This window comes from Thermobia domestica, chromosome 7, assembly GCF_964235325.1.
Source record: "Thermobia domestica chromosome 7, izTheDome1.hap1.1, whole genome shotgun sequence".
Lineage (NCBI taxonomy): Eukaryota > Metazoa > Arthropoda > Insecta > Zygentoma > Lepismatidae > Thermobia > Thermobia domestica.
In genome coordinates this window covers 251,360,247-251,374,926 of record NC_137460.1, presented here as the reverse complement: position 1 = coordinate 251,374,926, position 14,680 = coordinate 251,360,247, and the positions used below count along the sequence as shown (strand labels likewise).

The 14,680-nt window shown below is 34.2% G+C and overlaps 1 protein-coding gene across 2 annotated transcripts in view; it reads right to left on the bottom strand.

The window, feature by feature from the left end:
* The window catches only part of LOC145690808 (uncharacterized), a 54,552-nt gene extending 40,436 nt beyond the window's left edge, over positions 1 to 14,116 (bottom strand). For both annotated transcript variants that reach the window (XM_081766101.1, XM_081766102.1), the window contains exon 1: positions 13,395 to 14,116. In XM_081766101.1, coding sequence (XP_081622227.1) covers positions 13,395 to 13,759 — 365 coding nt within the window. In that variant the 5' untranslated portion in view covers positions 13,760 to 14,116. The remainder of the gene's footprint in view (positions 1 to 13,394) is intronic.
* Between the last annotated feature and the right edge of the window lie 564 nt (positions 14,117 to 14,680).

Sequence of the window (14,680 nt, the reverse complement as noted above, 5' to 3'; positions counted from 1 at the left end):
TGTAAAAATGAGAACACAATTCGTATTAGAAAAAAATAAACAAGGGGCACGGGATATTATTAGAGGCGCACGGGCTCGGAAAAAACGGCTTTAAAAAAAACTCGGTTATTTCTGCTTCGCCTTTTTGCTTGGGAAATAATGGGATTTTTGGAAAATTTTGCTTTAAACTGATAAAGCAGACTTTGTTTCGCTTTTCTACAACAAAAAACTCATTTAATTAGTGACTGATGCAAATAATAATATGAAACCTCGAAAATAAGCAATGAATTTCAAAGAGATTTTTTAAAACTCTTAACATATTTACATTATAAATTCCAAAGGATTAACAAATATACGTAATATTATTTTAACCTCTTATATACAATAAATAGTTTAAAAAATGATACACACACAACTAGCAAAATTGTATGTAATATTTTTATTTCAAAATATCAGCCACCCTTCTTTTGAAGCAAAATAAAGAAAAGCATGACAGAAATCTGCATATCAAAAGCTTCGTTTCCGCTGGTTCTGCACATTCTTGAAATTTTTCAGTTAAGTTTTAACTTTCATATACAATGTGTGAATTATTCTAACAAATTTTTCACTGATTGATCACATGTGAAATAATCTGTTACCACCTATCAGGTGCTTCGGATCTGCAAAACCGGTAAAGCTGCAAATTCTGTAATGCACTGACTGTTCGTTAAGCTTGTTCCGAATCAGGATAGTATCGAATTCTCTGTTCATGAATCACATACGTAATAGATGGTTCATCTGAGCGTATGGCTTCCTAGGCTGTAGAACATATAACCAGCATCACGGTTTACCTAGTCCTGAAGGTTTCTGAATTTTTAACAAGAAAATTCAACATATCGTTAGGAAACTTTTCTTTCTACAAAAAAGTATGGAATTCATTTAAAAAGAGTAATCAATCACTGTTCCAATTCACAAGACGACAAAATTTATTGTAATAATTATCGAGTCAATTTCTTAACATTATATTAATGAGATTGATCCCATACGTAGATGAAATTATTGGAGATTATCAGTGTGGATTTAGTCGAAATCGCGCAGATATTTACCATTCGATAAGTACCCGAAAAGAAATGGGAATATATTATCCAGTACAGTTTATTGATTTTAGAAAGGCTTACATCTCGGTTAGGAGAGAAATATTGTACAACATTCTTACAGAATTTGGAATACCGAAAAAGCAAGATTTATTAAGTGTTTAAATGAATCCCAGAGCAAAGTTCCAGTAGAAAAATACGAGCTTCCACGTCGAGATTGGCCTGAAATAAGGATATGCGTTATCGCCGTTATTACTCAGCTTTGCTCCGGAGTATGCTATAAGAAAAATCAAAGATAGGAACCAGGACCTAGAGTTGAATGGTATTCACCAGGTTATGGTGTATGCTGATGATGTAAATCTGATAGAAGAACAATCAAAATAAATGCAGAGGCCTTATTAAACACTTGCAGGGACATGAGTAAATACAGATAAATTTAAATACAAGGAAGTTTACAAGGATCGTAATACGGCAAATTATGAATGAGTTAAAATATCAACTAATACTTTCGACACGGTGGTTACTTTCAAATATCTTGGATCAGTATTACCAGACCAAAATAATACCCTCAAAGGAATTAAATGTCCACTGAAATCAGGAAATTTTTGTTATTATTGAGTTCAAAATATATTGTCGTCGCAAATTCTGTGAAGGAATTTAAAGCTTAAAATATACAAAATGATAATCATAGCTGTTACACTTCATGGTTGTGAAATATGGTCGCTTAAGTTGAGGGAAGAATGCAGACTCAAATTGTTTGAGAATAAAATGTTGAGACGAATATTTGGACTCAAGAGGAACGGGAATGGGGAATGGCAGAAACTTCAAAAGGAGGAACTACATAATTTATACGGTTTACCGAACATCGTTATAGTCATCAAGTCAAGGAGGCTCAAGTGGGCAGGACATGAAGCCAGAATGGAAGAAAGTAAGAACGCTTTCAAATTTTTATTTGGAAATCCAATCGGAAAGCGTCCATTAGGAAAACCTAGGCCGAGATGGGAAGACAATATTAACCCATTTGGTGCCATAATTTTTGTAATGCATATTTTTGATTGAGTGCTACATATTTTCTCTTACATAGGAGACATATAAAAACGAAAAATAGGTTTCGATTGTATGTACCGGGATACGCCCGGTACAGCCTGTCCTATACATAGGACATTGGCCTTTTGGGTTGACAATTCTAGAATATAAACACAAATATATCTAATTTTTACTAAGTTTTATTAAACAACGTTTGCATGATTACATACCCGTAGAATGTGTCTTGGCACCTTTACACAGCACTGTTACATTACGATGGTAATTATCAAAGCACGGAACACACACAAGCTAACCTGGCATTCCTGAAATGATGTTATCGGTTTTTTGGACATCCTTAACATCATCTTTGCTTTCCTTTCTCATTTCGTATTAGGGTATGTTTCCTAGCTTTCCGTGCTTCTGATCACCTTCTGTATAGTCCCTGTGGCCTCGGACGAAGTCTTGTCGGTGCAGACTGTGGGAACAAAGTCATTGTAACACTTCTGTGAAATTCTAGAAGATCCTAATTACCTAAGTCCAAGATCTGATAAAGTTTCCATTCAGCAAGTAAAGCAGTTTCAACAACATTCGTAAATAAGTTCCAATACCACTTCTTGCCCTTGACCTTGATTGGGTATAAGCTCATCAATTAGTCAAATAAATTACGCCATTCTTGAATTTGATATATGAGGCAATACATAGAGGCAATTTGACGCCCTTCTTTACGTCCTTTGTTATTTCGTGTTACTGTTTCCACACAATCAACGGATTCAAAATTCGTTACAACAGTCACAGCCTTGTTATCATTTCATTTAACCATACTCACTTCTGAGTTACGATCAAACCTTGTATTCACAAATCCTTTTTTCTTTGTTATTAGTTCTTTTGACGACATCAAAGGACATTTTCCGGTTCTATTTTCCCTGACTGTTCCAGTCATGCAAATGTTACTTTGTCTCAGATTGGAAGCAAGATTGTATGACGTTAAGAAGTTGTCCATATATACTGAATGGCATTTTGGGTTTTCCACAACGGGCAGCAAAGATTCCACAACATAGTCGGATAATCTGGTATCCCCTTGAGATCCAGGTTGATAGGGAATTATATGCAGTGGGTAACAATTGTGTGTGGCTAACTGCATAATTTGTACCCAAATTTCACCGGTTTACCCTTCATATACATTTTCAAACTATTTTTACCATCTTGTTCAGTACAAGAGTCAAAGTTTTCTAAAATAACTTTGTCGTATTATTAGTAAATTTATAATTTTGAAGCACATAATCTAATATTACCTAAAGTCAAGAATATATATATATATATATATATATATATATATATATATATATATATATATATATATATATAGTAAACCAGCTATCTAAATTCTTCCAGTAGTGTTTACATTCTGAAGGTCCACATGATGCAGATTCCTCTTGTACGTTTATTTCTATTAAATTTACCGTAAATAAATGGCAAATCCTTTTGAAATTATGTGTACATAGAGTTTCGTTGCTATATTACCCGGAAATTTAAATTCCTTGAAACCAGTAGGCTAAATGGCCGATGTCCTAAATATAGGACACTAAAGAAACAAGGTATTTTTATCATATTATTTTATTTTCTGAGTTTAAACAATTAATGTATCAAAAAGAATTATATTTTAAGAATATAAAACAAATGCTTACCTTCGATTTCTCGGCCTTTTCCATTTTCTGTTTCGAAGACAAGAGAAACGTTCATCAACAATCCAAAGTCCAGATACTTAACGAAACCAGATTTCCCTCCAAAATGTACCAATCTTCCACACACGACGAACAAAGAAAGCATGTACTTGTCTGAGCATGCGCAGAACCGAACAACATTCGGTTCATTAATCAGTATTGCAAACCGACGTATTTTGTCACTGTCCTATATATACAGGGTCTAACAGAAATAGGAATAGAGAGTAGAAACTGGATTGAATTGGATGAGGACACAAGCCAATGGAGAACTTTTGTGGCCACAGAGAAAGAGAGAGAATACTTTTAAGTTAAGCACAACAGCACAACAAACATAAGTGAGTGGTTAGCTTTCGCGCTTCTATCGTGAACTCAGGGATTCAACCCCGCATTCGACCATTTTGACAAAAGCTTTTCTTAATTCCATCTGTGAATGTGGAGATATTTCGTGTACTGTGAGTCCTGGCCGACTTCCTTTCCAATCGTTTTTTAAATCTTTGTTGTAACTAAATACCAGCAGTGATGGATTTGCGAAGAGGGTTAGGGTGGGGATGTCTTTCGGATTGAAGCCTCTACCCCGAAATTACGGAATTTCCAAAACAAACTAAATATTAATTTTGCCGTTAGGCATAAACTTAAAGGTGTCCTCAAATAAAAATTTAGGAGTTTTTTTTTTTAAATTGAGCATTAATAAGAAAAGCCTCTCCCAAAATACTTTTCTAAATCAGCCACTGATTATCAGTACAAAATGATCTTCGAGCTTGTATCTGGAAGATTATTGCTGAATATACAAACGAAACGAAATGCCTGTAATTGTTATGCCTGTACTCATAAAATTAAGCTACTCTTAAAAAAAAGTTAGTAAATTTTAGAAAAACCAAACATTATTCAGAAGAACCCCTCCCAAATATTTTTCTAAATCCGATGCTGATTATTTCTATCAAATGGTACTCATGTTTATGTCCGGGAAGATTATTGTTAAATCATTGCACAGCTACAATATAACGGAAATGTGGAAGTACACTCTCACAGATATATTGAAAAACATAAGTTTAATTATGAGCTAGAACCTAGAGTACTGAGCTCTAAGATGTGAAACACGGATGACTAAAAAGAAATTATCTAGAGAAGAAAAAAATGTCGATAATTCAGAAGTTCATATAAAGTTAAATACAGTAGTTTCTAAAATTGCCCTCAAAAACTACGTACTTTATGTATACTTTAATTCATAAACCATGTGCTCCATCCATCATGATGGTGAAGCCCACAGCGAAATATGGCATTTCGGTCATGGAATCCTATTCAACTTTAGAGTATACTATACGAAAGCTATTTAAACAGAAGAATAACGAAAAAGAAAAAAAGCCAAAATTTCCAATATTCTCGTCTTTTATGTGCAAAATTCTCTGCTTATGTGCAAAAAACCATCGATTCAAATATGCCGTTTTTTTTTTTTTTTTTTTTACATCTCTAGATAACATCATATGGTAAAATATAAAATTAAATCAGTTTGAGAACTTAGCTAAACATGTAGCCAAGAATATGTCAAGAAAAACACAATGAAAACAAGAGAAAAGAACACTAGGGTCACATTCTCTGCTGGAAGCGGTCACATGAGCTTAAAGCGGAAATCAAACCGCTTCTCGGGTTACATCCGAGAGAAATTGTCTTCCAGTAGAACTCGGAACTAGGACTAATTGGTCAAAATGTTATACGCCTGCCGACTTCTCACAAAAGACACCTGATAAAAATACTTTGTTTTGATTTTTACATACTTATTAATAAAATTGTCAAGTGTCATTTCAGAAGGACAAAAAGACATAAATTGCAGACGTGAAACATTATACAGAGATACATATGGACAATTTCAAAGTACTGCAGAGTACAGAAGAACTACTTTAGTCCAAGCTGGTTCACTACGACTTATATTAGTCCAAGTTAAAGAAATACGACTTAATTTGAATATCAGCGACAAAAGTGAATTGAATCCACTTTGGCTCTGACACATTTATACACAAATAGTTACCAAAGATACTTATGATTTCAAGAAATTCCTCTCGAGGTGTTTGCATTCTTCCCTCCAAAAGAAAGTTCGGTATTTCGATGTATTTTATCAATAGCAAACAGTAGTAAAACGATACAATATTTAGAATTTTCTTTGATTGGTACTGCAGAACAATAATAACAAATTATTAGAATTTCTGAAAATTGACATTCATAAACTTATAAAAAAGAAAAGAAGTTCCTTCTGTAGGTTAGCCTCTTTGAGTAATGAATGGGGAATTTACTTTTGATTATACTACGATCCATATACGGGAGTGAAACGTGATAACCCAAAAATGTGTCTTCATGAAGATTTCACGAACTAGTGATGGGTAAATTCCCGGAGAGATGATTTTCATTAATATTTCCAGGAAGATTCCCAAAAATGGGAATTTTTCGGAAACTTATGTTCAATCACAAAGAATATTTCATTATATTACTATATTATGATTTCAAAGAAAAATTCGCTTTTATATTTCAGTGTGATATAACTGTTGACCCAGAGGAATCTTTAAAATGTATATTTTGAAAGATGTTATGCTATTTTATTAATATTCTATTATATTTAGAGAGTGCGCTTAAGTGGATGTTTATTTACAATATGTCCTATGAAAGTAAATATGTTTCAACAATGGTATAAGTCAACATACTTTTAAACCACTAAAAAGTTTAAATTTACATGGAAGTGGCTTTTTTGAACTTGACTCTACGAGTGATATTATAAACATATAAAATTTTGAAATGTTATAAAGAATTTTGTCAACATTTACGCAAATATGTATGTTCACAATATTTGCAAGATACTTTATCTTTACAATTTTGCATATATCATTACCAGACACCACCTTTCTTGCTGCCCATTTCTCGAAATTTCATGCGTTAATTAACATGTAAGAGATGCCCGAGTACCTCTTAGAAAATTCAAGTCAGAGAGTTGAGACAGAGCGACGTATAATACTAACGGTGGTACAGAGTTTATTAATAGTACTTCATCTCTATTTCTAGATAATTCTACATTACCACATGGTTCCTTTTCATCATTTGTAAATTAGTTCCTTGCTACTTTTTGCTATTGTTTAGCATTGGGGGGCCAGTATTGCACCTACTTTTTTGCGATATTCTATTTCGATGCTGTTATTTTATGGTTTAATTCATTAAATTAGGTTACCAGCATTAAATTCAGATAGCATTGCAGAGCGAGCGTTAGCGAGTGAAGGCGGGTTAGGGCCCCGCATGGAACGTTGTTTTCTATCTTCTTTACCAAAAATTGACTTTCTTTTCTCACATCACTTCCACTTACCTTTATGGTTTGTACAAATCCCCTACTGCCCTAAAAAAATGTTTCCGATACATTCTTGACTACTTGAATACCACTATCAACTCATTTCTTACGTAAATCATCCTACTATTTGCTAGTTTTGGTCCCCCAACACTGAACAATTACCTTACTTTTTAGCGCGAATGGAAATTAATGCTTAAAAAATCGTGTTATTAGCTATATAATGTACAGTCAAAGAATTTTAATTTTTTTAACCTTCAAATTCTTGAGAACCTAGAAGGAAATCCTAATATATTAAATAGAAAAATTATAATTAGTCATATGGTCCTTATAATTTTGAAGATAGATTAAACAAATGGAAATGAATTCTTTCCTGGAATTTTATAGGCCAGGAAAAAAAAAACGGGAATAATTCATTTTTTAAATTCTTTCCTACCGAGAATATTCCCACCGTCCACCACTATTACGAACAAACTCTTTTACGAACATTTTTCCTCTTTTGGTTAAACCAGTTTTTTTAAGCTAGGGATAGTACCGGGACCGAGACAGATTTTTATATACCGAGACGAGACCGAGACGGACTTTTATACACCGAGACGAAACGAATATATTAGGATTCTAGGTTCTCAAGAATTTGAAGATTAATAAATTTTAAATTCTTTGACTGTACATTATATAGCTAACAACACGATTTTTAGGATCAATTTTCATTTGCACTAAAAAGTAAGGTAATTGTTTAGTATTGGGGGTCAAAACTAGCAGAAAGTAGGATGATTTACGGAAGAAATGACTTGATAGTGGTATGCAAGTAGTCACGAAAATATCGAAAACATTTTTTTTTTTAGGACAGTAGGGGACTGTAAAGGTAGAAGCTGTAAAGGTAAGTGGTAGTGATGTGAGAAAAGAAAGTGAATTGTTGGTAACGAAGATAGAAAACAAGGTTCCATGTGGGGCTTTAACCAGCCTTCATTCGCTAACGTTCGCTCTGCAATTCTCTCTGAATTTAATGCTGGTTACGTAATTTACCTCTTCCAGAAAAAACCCGGTTGTTGCATAATAACAAAAAAGCGAAACAAACTGATTTCTGTCCATGTGTGATATAAATAACTGGAGCAAAATATTGAAACAAACTAACAAACAAACAAAGAAATGATTTAAACCAAACAAATTAGTTTTTTCTGTTGTTTTTCAATAAAGCAATGCATGCATCTAAAGCATTTCAGGAATTTATTCGTAAAATATTTAGAAACGTACAAATACATATCCCAGACGTAAGATGTGTAAGTGTACGCTATACACAATGTTTTGTGCTATCCTCATGTACGTATAGGCCTATATTTACCTTCGGTGACCCGCTTTATCCTATCTGACACATCCTTTTGCTTCCAGTTAGACCAACATCCTGCACCCTTCTCTAAGTTACATAGCAATATTTTTCTTTTATCGGCCATCTAGCACATTTCGTTTGTACAATAATCCTTGTATCGCGTACGTGCTCTAACACTACCCTCGGAAGAGAGAAGGCCTTCGTCGTAGCGAGTGACGTCACACAAAGTAGGGACAGGCAGGCGCAGTGTGTCGGGCAGAGTTGGGCAACTCTACACGTGAGCTAAAAACAAGTTGTATTACAAAAATGATTTTTAAAGTAATATTATATATATATATATATATATATATATATATATATATATATATATATATATATATATATATATATATATATATAGAGAGAGAGAGAGAGAGAAAGTAATTTCAAGCGATATGCATTGAGTACTAAGAAGAAATACGAAGAGACAGAGAGACATAGAACTTTGATCATATTCAAATTAAGACTGTTATTATTGGGAGGATAATGGTAATAAGAAACTTATTATCAAGAAAATTATTATTAAATATTATAATTCTGACATCGAAATTTTAACAGAATAATAGGTTAGAAACATTTAAAACTACAAAATTTTCCAAAATCTTTGTATCATGTTAGAGCGCACAGAAAAAATGTTCATGAAAATCTTTCGAGAGCATATTTGTCAATTAGAAACACATTTAAATGTATTACTGGCGTGCACGCATATGTTGTTTTTGTTTTACTTTTTAGGTGTGGTTTGTGCTTGCTACGGATTAGTTGCATTTGTTTTTAACTAACAATTATGATCCTAGTCTAATGGAGGCGGTGATGATGATAATGAACGAAATGGTGGAGTAAAGAAAATGGGAGAACTCCAAGACACTCACCCATGCGATATTTGTTCACTATAAAGCTCAATTCGAGAGAGCTGGGATCGAACCAGAGACTCCATACCCCAGAGGTGAGTGCTCTACCACTGGGGCACCACGAACCTGTTGCAAATTAATGTTGTTATACCAAGGAAATAAAAGTCGCACTACTACTGCGAGTAACTCTTCTTCCTCTTTATTATATTATTATTATTATTATTATTATTATTATTATTATTATTATTATTATTATTATTCCCCGCTTTCCACGTCACCCAGGAGATACGGTGATCAAACGCGTTTACTACTACAGCTTGTTATTATTAGCTATTTGCCTTTAAGAAAATGTTTTTGGCGTATTGCAAGACACAGTCCTCGCGTTTGCGAGACAAAACTTTAAAAAAAAAAAAAAAAGTTGATTAGGAAGAAATTATATTTAAAAGATAAGCTGAATTTAACAAGTGACACGAAAGGTGACTGAGAAATTCAGTACTTGGAGAAGCTCAAGAGTAATGCCTCGATACAGAAATTTCTGGGAAACGAGACGAGAAGTGTATGGTGTATGTTCAAATTAGAAAATCTCTGAGTTTTACGTCCCACAGTTATGCCGGTTAGTCTAAAGGAGACGGTGATGATGAGAGATGAGTGAAATGGTGGAATGAAGAAAGTGGGAGGAAACGGGAGAACCCCGAGAAAACCCACGAGCACGGTGTTTGTCCACCACAAAGTTCACTTGGCGGGGGCTGGGATCGAACCCAGGACCCCAAGCACCAGAGGTGAACGCTCTACCACTGAGCCACCGCGCCCCCTTATGTTCAAATTAGAGACGACCCTACAAAAATGACAATTCTCGTCTCATCTTCGAGACAAGATATTTGGTCAAGTCTCGTGGACAACACTGGTTCACTCAAGTGTTAGATGTCAGTGTTTTAGTATTACACGATTCATAGTATAAATTCATAAATTATTCAAGTGATTGTACGAACATACTGAAGAGCGTTCATCAACATTTGAAGATACGTAAGTGATTACATAATATACTTCAATAACCAATATGATTTGAATGTTGTTATATTACACTCTTCGTGGACCACGAGAGTAGAAAATCTTTCTCAATTTTTTGTAGGATTCTCGTCTCGTCTCGTAAAGTAATTTCTGGTCTTGATATAGAAGAAATAATCTGCTAAATTTTGTTGCTTAATGGTAATTGTTGAGAGATCTTCAAATATGTTTTGAGAAAGCCTTCTGTAATTGATTATGTAACTGGGAGAGACACGAAACCAAATCAAACAAAACCATACTTTTTCAGCACCGAGTCTGTATGAGACGAGGACAGTAGATCTACAGTTGAGGGTGGAACTTGAACCCGAGACCTGATGCACAAAAGGTTCACGCACTAGCCACTGAACCAACAGCTAGGGCGAAGATAATAACTGAAATCGGAGAAGTCAATAAAATTACATTCTGTAACCAACACTTAACAATTAACACGGACATTGCCAAATCATCAGAAGCGAATTTGTGTGTAGGATTGAAAAAAAAAACTTTCCATTGAAATGCTTTGACAAAGATCACATATATGAACATTCGTAATTATTACATAATGTGGAATTATGTATACAAAGTTGTCAGATCATAATAACCCTAGTTGCTTTTTGTCTTTCTTTAATGTTTGAGCCATTTTCTTCGTGAAATTTTGCGTACACCACTGACTTCCCATATCACTAGTTCACCCATTAATCTTATATATAAAAGAGAACGCACAAATCCTTTGTTCCCTCATCACGCTAATACGGCTGAACCAATTTCTTTCATTTTTGGGGGGTTATTAGGATTTGGACCCTAGATGGTTTTTATCATATCACTTTAATTTTCAATCACCAGTGTCTTGAGATAATTGACCATTCAAGTGTGCATAACGTACAAATCCTTTGTTAGTTCATCATAGGTAAAAATAAACGTATTTATATGCAACCCGCATGACCGTGTCACTCGGCGGGTTAACATAAATGACAGGCGATATAATGTTAACATTTACTGCAATCTACTATGGTTTTTATCATATCACTTGAAAGCGAAAAAGTAAAAATTATCTAATTAAGAAGGTTTATTGCGTTCCGGGGTGACCCCAGCGAAGCGGGGTGAACGCTGCTAGTTACATATAAATTACTGTAATTAATTTTCATACTACTGACAATTGTGTAATTTTATTCATTCCCCTACCCAGCCCCAATAACTTGCTAATGGGTGTGGAATTTAAACCAAAACTATTAAGTGAAGGTAAATTTCTTTCGTTCTCCCATCAGGATTTCGCATCCTGAATTCGTTCTACAAATGAAGTAGACCTATCAAAATAATCACATTTTAACTCACTGACCCTCTTAACCATATATGTTAAATTACTGAAGCTTGTTTCGAAGAAGATACAGGCTCCTTATTTATATTTGATGCTGTTACTTCTTTTTATAATTAATGTATGATAAACAAATATTGCTGCTGTCTGTCAATTGTGAATGCCCAAACATGAATATAAAATAAATTGTCATTCTTTTTAAAAATACTTTATATATATATACTTTATATATATATATACAACCATAGGCATTGTTGATACTCGCAGATACATGTTTGGCGTTTCTGCCATTGATACAGTAAACAAATTCTATAATTAAACTATAATTACGTATGGTACTGATTTATTGATCTGGTACTTAAATATAATTATCATCATTGAATCTGAGGAATATGTCAATATATCGTACTGTTGCCTACTTCCAGAGAAGACTATATGATATTACTATTTATAGGTAGTTCCTGAATTATTGAATTTGCTCTATCTATTTCAAGCACACAAAAAATCTGAAAGTTCTTGTTTTTATGTAAATAATGCTGCAAAGAAGTAAGTTAATATCGTACTTAAAAACTAACTAAACAAATAAATAAAAATACAATTCTTTTAGATTATATCTTAAGAATCATTCTTATGAACTATCCTGAGAAAAAAAAAAAAAACACAGCCTTACCCTGCTCGATTGGGTGACTATGAAGTCTTTTTGTACATTTTACGGAGCCATTTTTCTCGTAGATTGTCTTCAACTGGAAACTTAGAAACTTTTGGACCGTTTCCGTAATTCCTTTACAATTCGGGACACAATAAGTAAAATGCACTTTTGCCTTCAAATTATAAACACTTAAAACACTTAAATTAAACACAAATAAACAATTAAAATAAGAATTCACTTAACGCCACCGCATACACTTTCAAAAGACGCGCTCACTGTTTATAACTAACCACACAAGTGTCGTTCACCCTCGCAGGAATCTGTCGCCTTTGTTTGTACCTACTCGTTGTGACGTCACGGCTGAACCTAAATGTAGCCCCATGGCCTTGTGATTAAGAAGGTCGTGGCTCTAAGCACCTAAAGTGAACCTGTATGGAGAAATGGAAGTCCATTCCCTGGAAATGAGTGCTGAAAATACAAAACGACTACTTCTTTAACAAGAAATGAGTATGAAATGAACACCCATTGTTGGTTAGAATCCTTTTCTATCTTGTATTTTGTTAATGTCTTTTGAAGCCCTCCGGAAGAGTGAAGCTAGATCCATTCGAGCTACGTCCTAAGTAAAACTACAAACGTCCATAGTTTTTGTTCCAGCATAACAGATTTTACGTTCAACTTTTTAAAATTTTGGGATAAATTTCATTCTCCAGATTTTTTCTTTGCGAAAGCCTCTATATAAATAAAACACTATCGTGGAACAACCATATTTTAAATATATATAAAAATTGGTGAGAAATGTTTAATCAGTAATAAAGTAATCATTATTTCATCAAGATATGAACTACTTAAGATTTGTATGGATGTTTTCGATACTATTACTACTATGTGGTATACGCCACAGCTAGTCTACATGTGCTATTCCGTTTCCAAATTGAAGATTATAAATTTACAACTCTCATACCTAAATATTTATCATAAAGTATTGTTTTTAATCTATGAACTTTCAGAACCATATTATCAATCTGAGCCAATTGCTTTATGAAAAATTGAACATTACCTTTCTTGCCGAACTGAATTTGAACCTTTTGCTGTTAATTGCAGGGAGTCCTTAGAGTACGATGCGCAATTCTCTTGAACCACAATTTTTCTTAGCTTTTCTATATTACTTTCAAATGCAGGATGATCTTGTACTGCAGATTCTGATTTCACCATACCAACGTTTAGTTTCGCATCCAAAGAAAACATAGCTGCATCCTTATCCATTGTTTGCTCTCCTTCTGTTGTAGATAATATTAATTCTTTGTTGTCAGTCATCAGTTCGTATGTCCACCCTTTCCCCTCGAGTGGATCTTCCGGAGGTAAGTCATAATCAATCTCTTTTTTGCACAACAATTCCAACTTAACAGACGCCAGGCTAGCCATTATGACTTTAAATTTAATAAGAATTTGAACCTGTTCTTATACTTCCCTTATATGTTATGCTGCCAGTGTTAGTGAAATGATTTTCAAGACCGTTCACATAAGCAACTTTATACATCCAATCAAATAAACAATCAGGATTCAACAACGTACTGTATATAATTGATTCCTGAAAACGATAGATCTTCTTCTTCCTCTCCTGTTTAATGTTTCACGTAACAAAGACAATTGGGTAGTTATTAAAGATATTAATCGTATAATAAATTAATAAAAGCGTATTACATAACAAAGGGTTTTTACGAATAGAGTAGATAAGTGTAGGATGAGAGGTTTTTACCAACTCTCACGCAGTGACACGAATCAGAACACTTGGTTGCAGTGATGCCAATTCCTTCAGAGCCGTTTTCCCTTCATAAACTTCAGAATTTCCCTTTTCCGGACAAAATTTCCCTTCATCCAAACCGTTCAAGTACTGTATTTAGTAAACGTATTTTTAATCGTTTTCGCTTCCACCCCCTCACCCCAATCTTATAACCACATACAAGCAGATACCTGACAGCCTTCCTTTGAGCTTACGCAGAATTTGAACTTGATTTGTTGTTTAGGTATCTAAGGCGTCGCGATAGAGGAGGGGAAAGGATATGGAAAGGTGTAGGTCAGGACCTATGTTAAAGGTGCAATCTCTGCATTTGCCTGGTGTGACTGAGGGAAAATCCTATAAATACCTCGGTCAGGACGACCGGGGCCCAGATCCCCTGATTTAACGCCCCTTTTTTTATCTATGGGGACATCTTAAGCAGATAGTGTATGCTGAGGGAACCGCGCCAAGGTTAGACGACGACAAGCATGGACACCTTTTGTGTTCAAGCTTGTCGTTGGCCAATTATGTCATCAGCGACCCAAAATGAGATATATCAAAGCTTT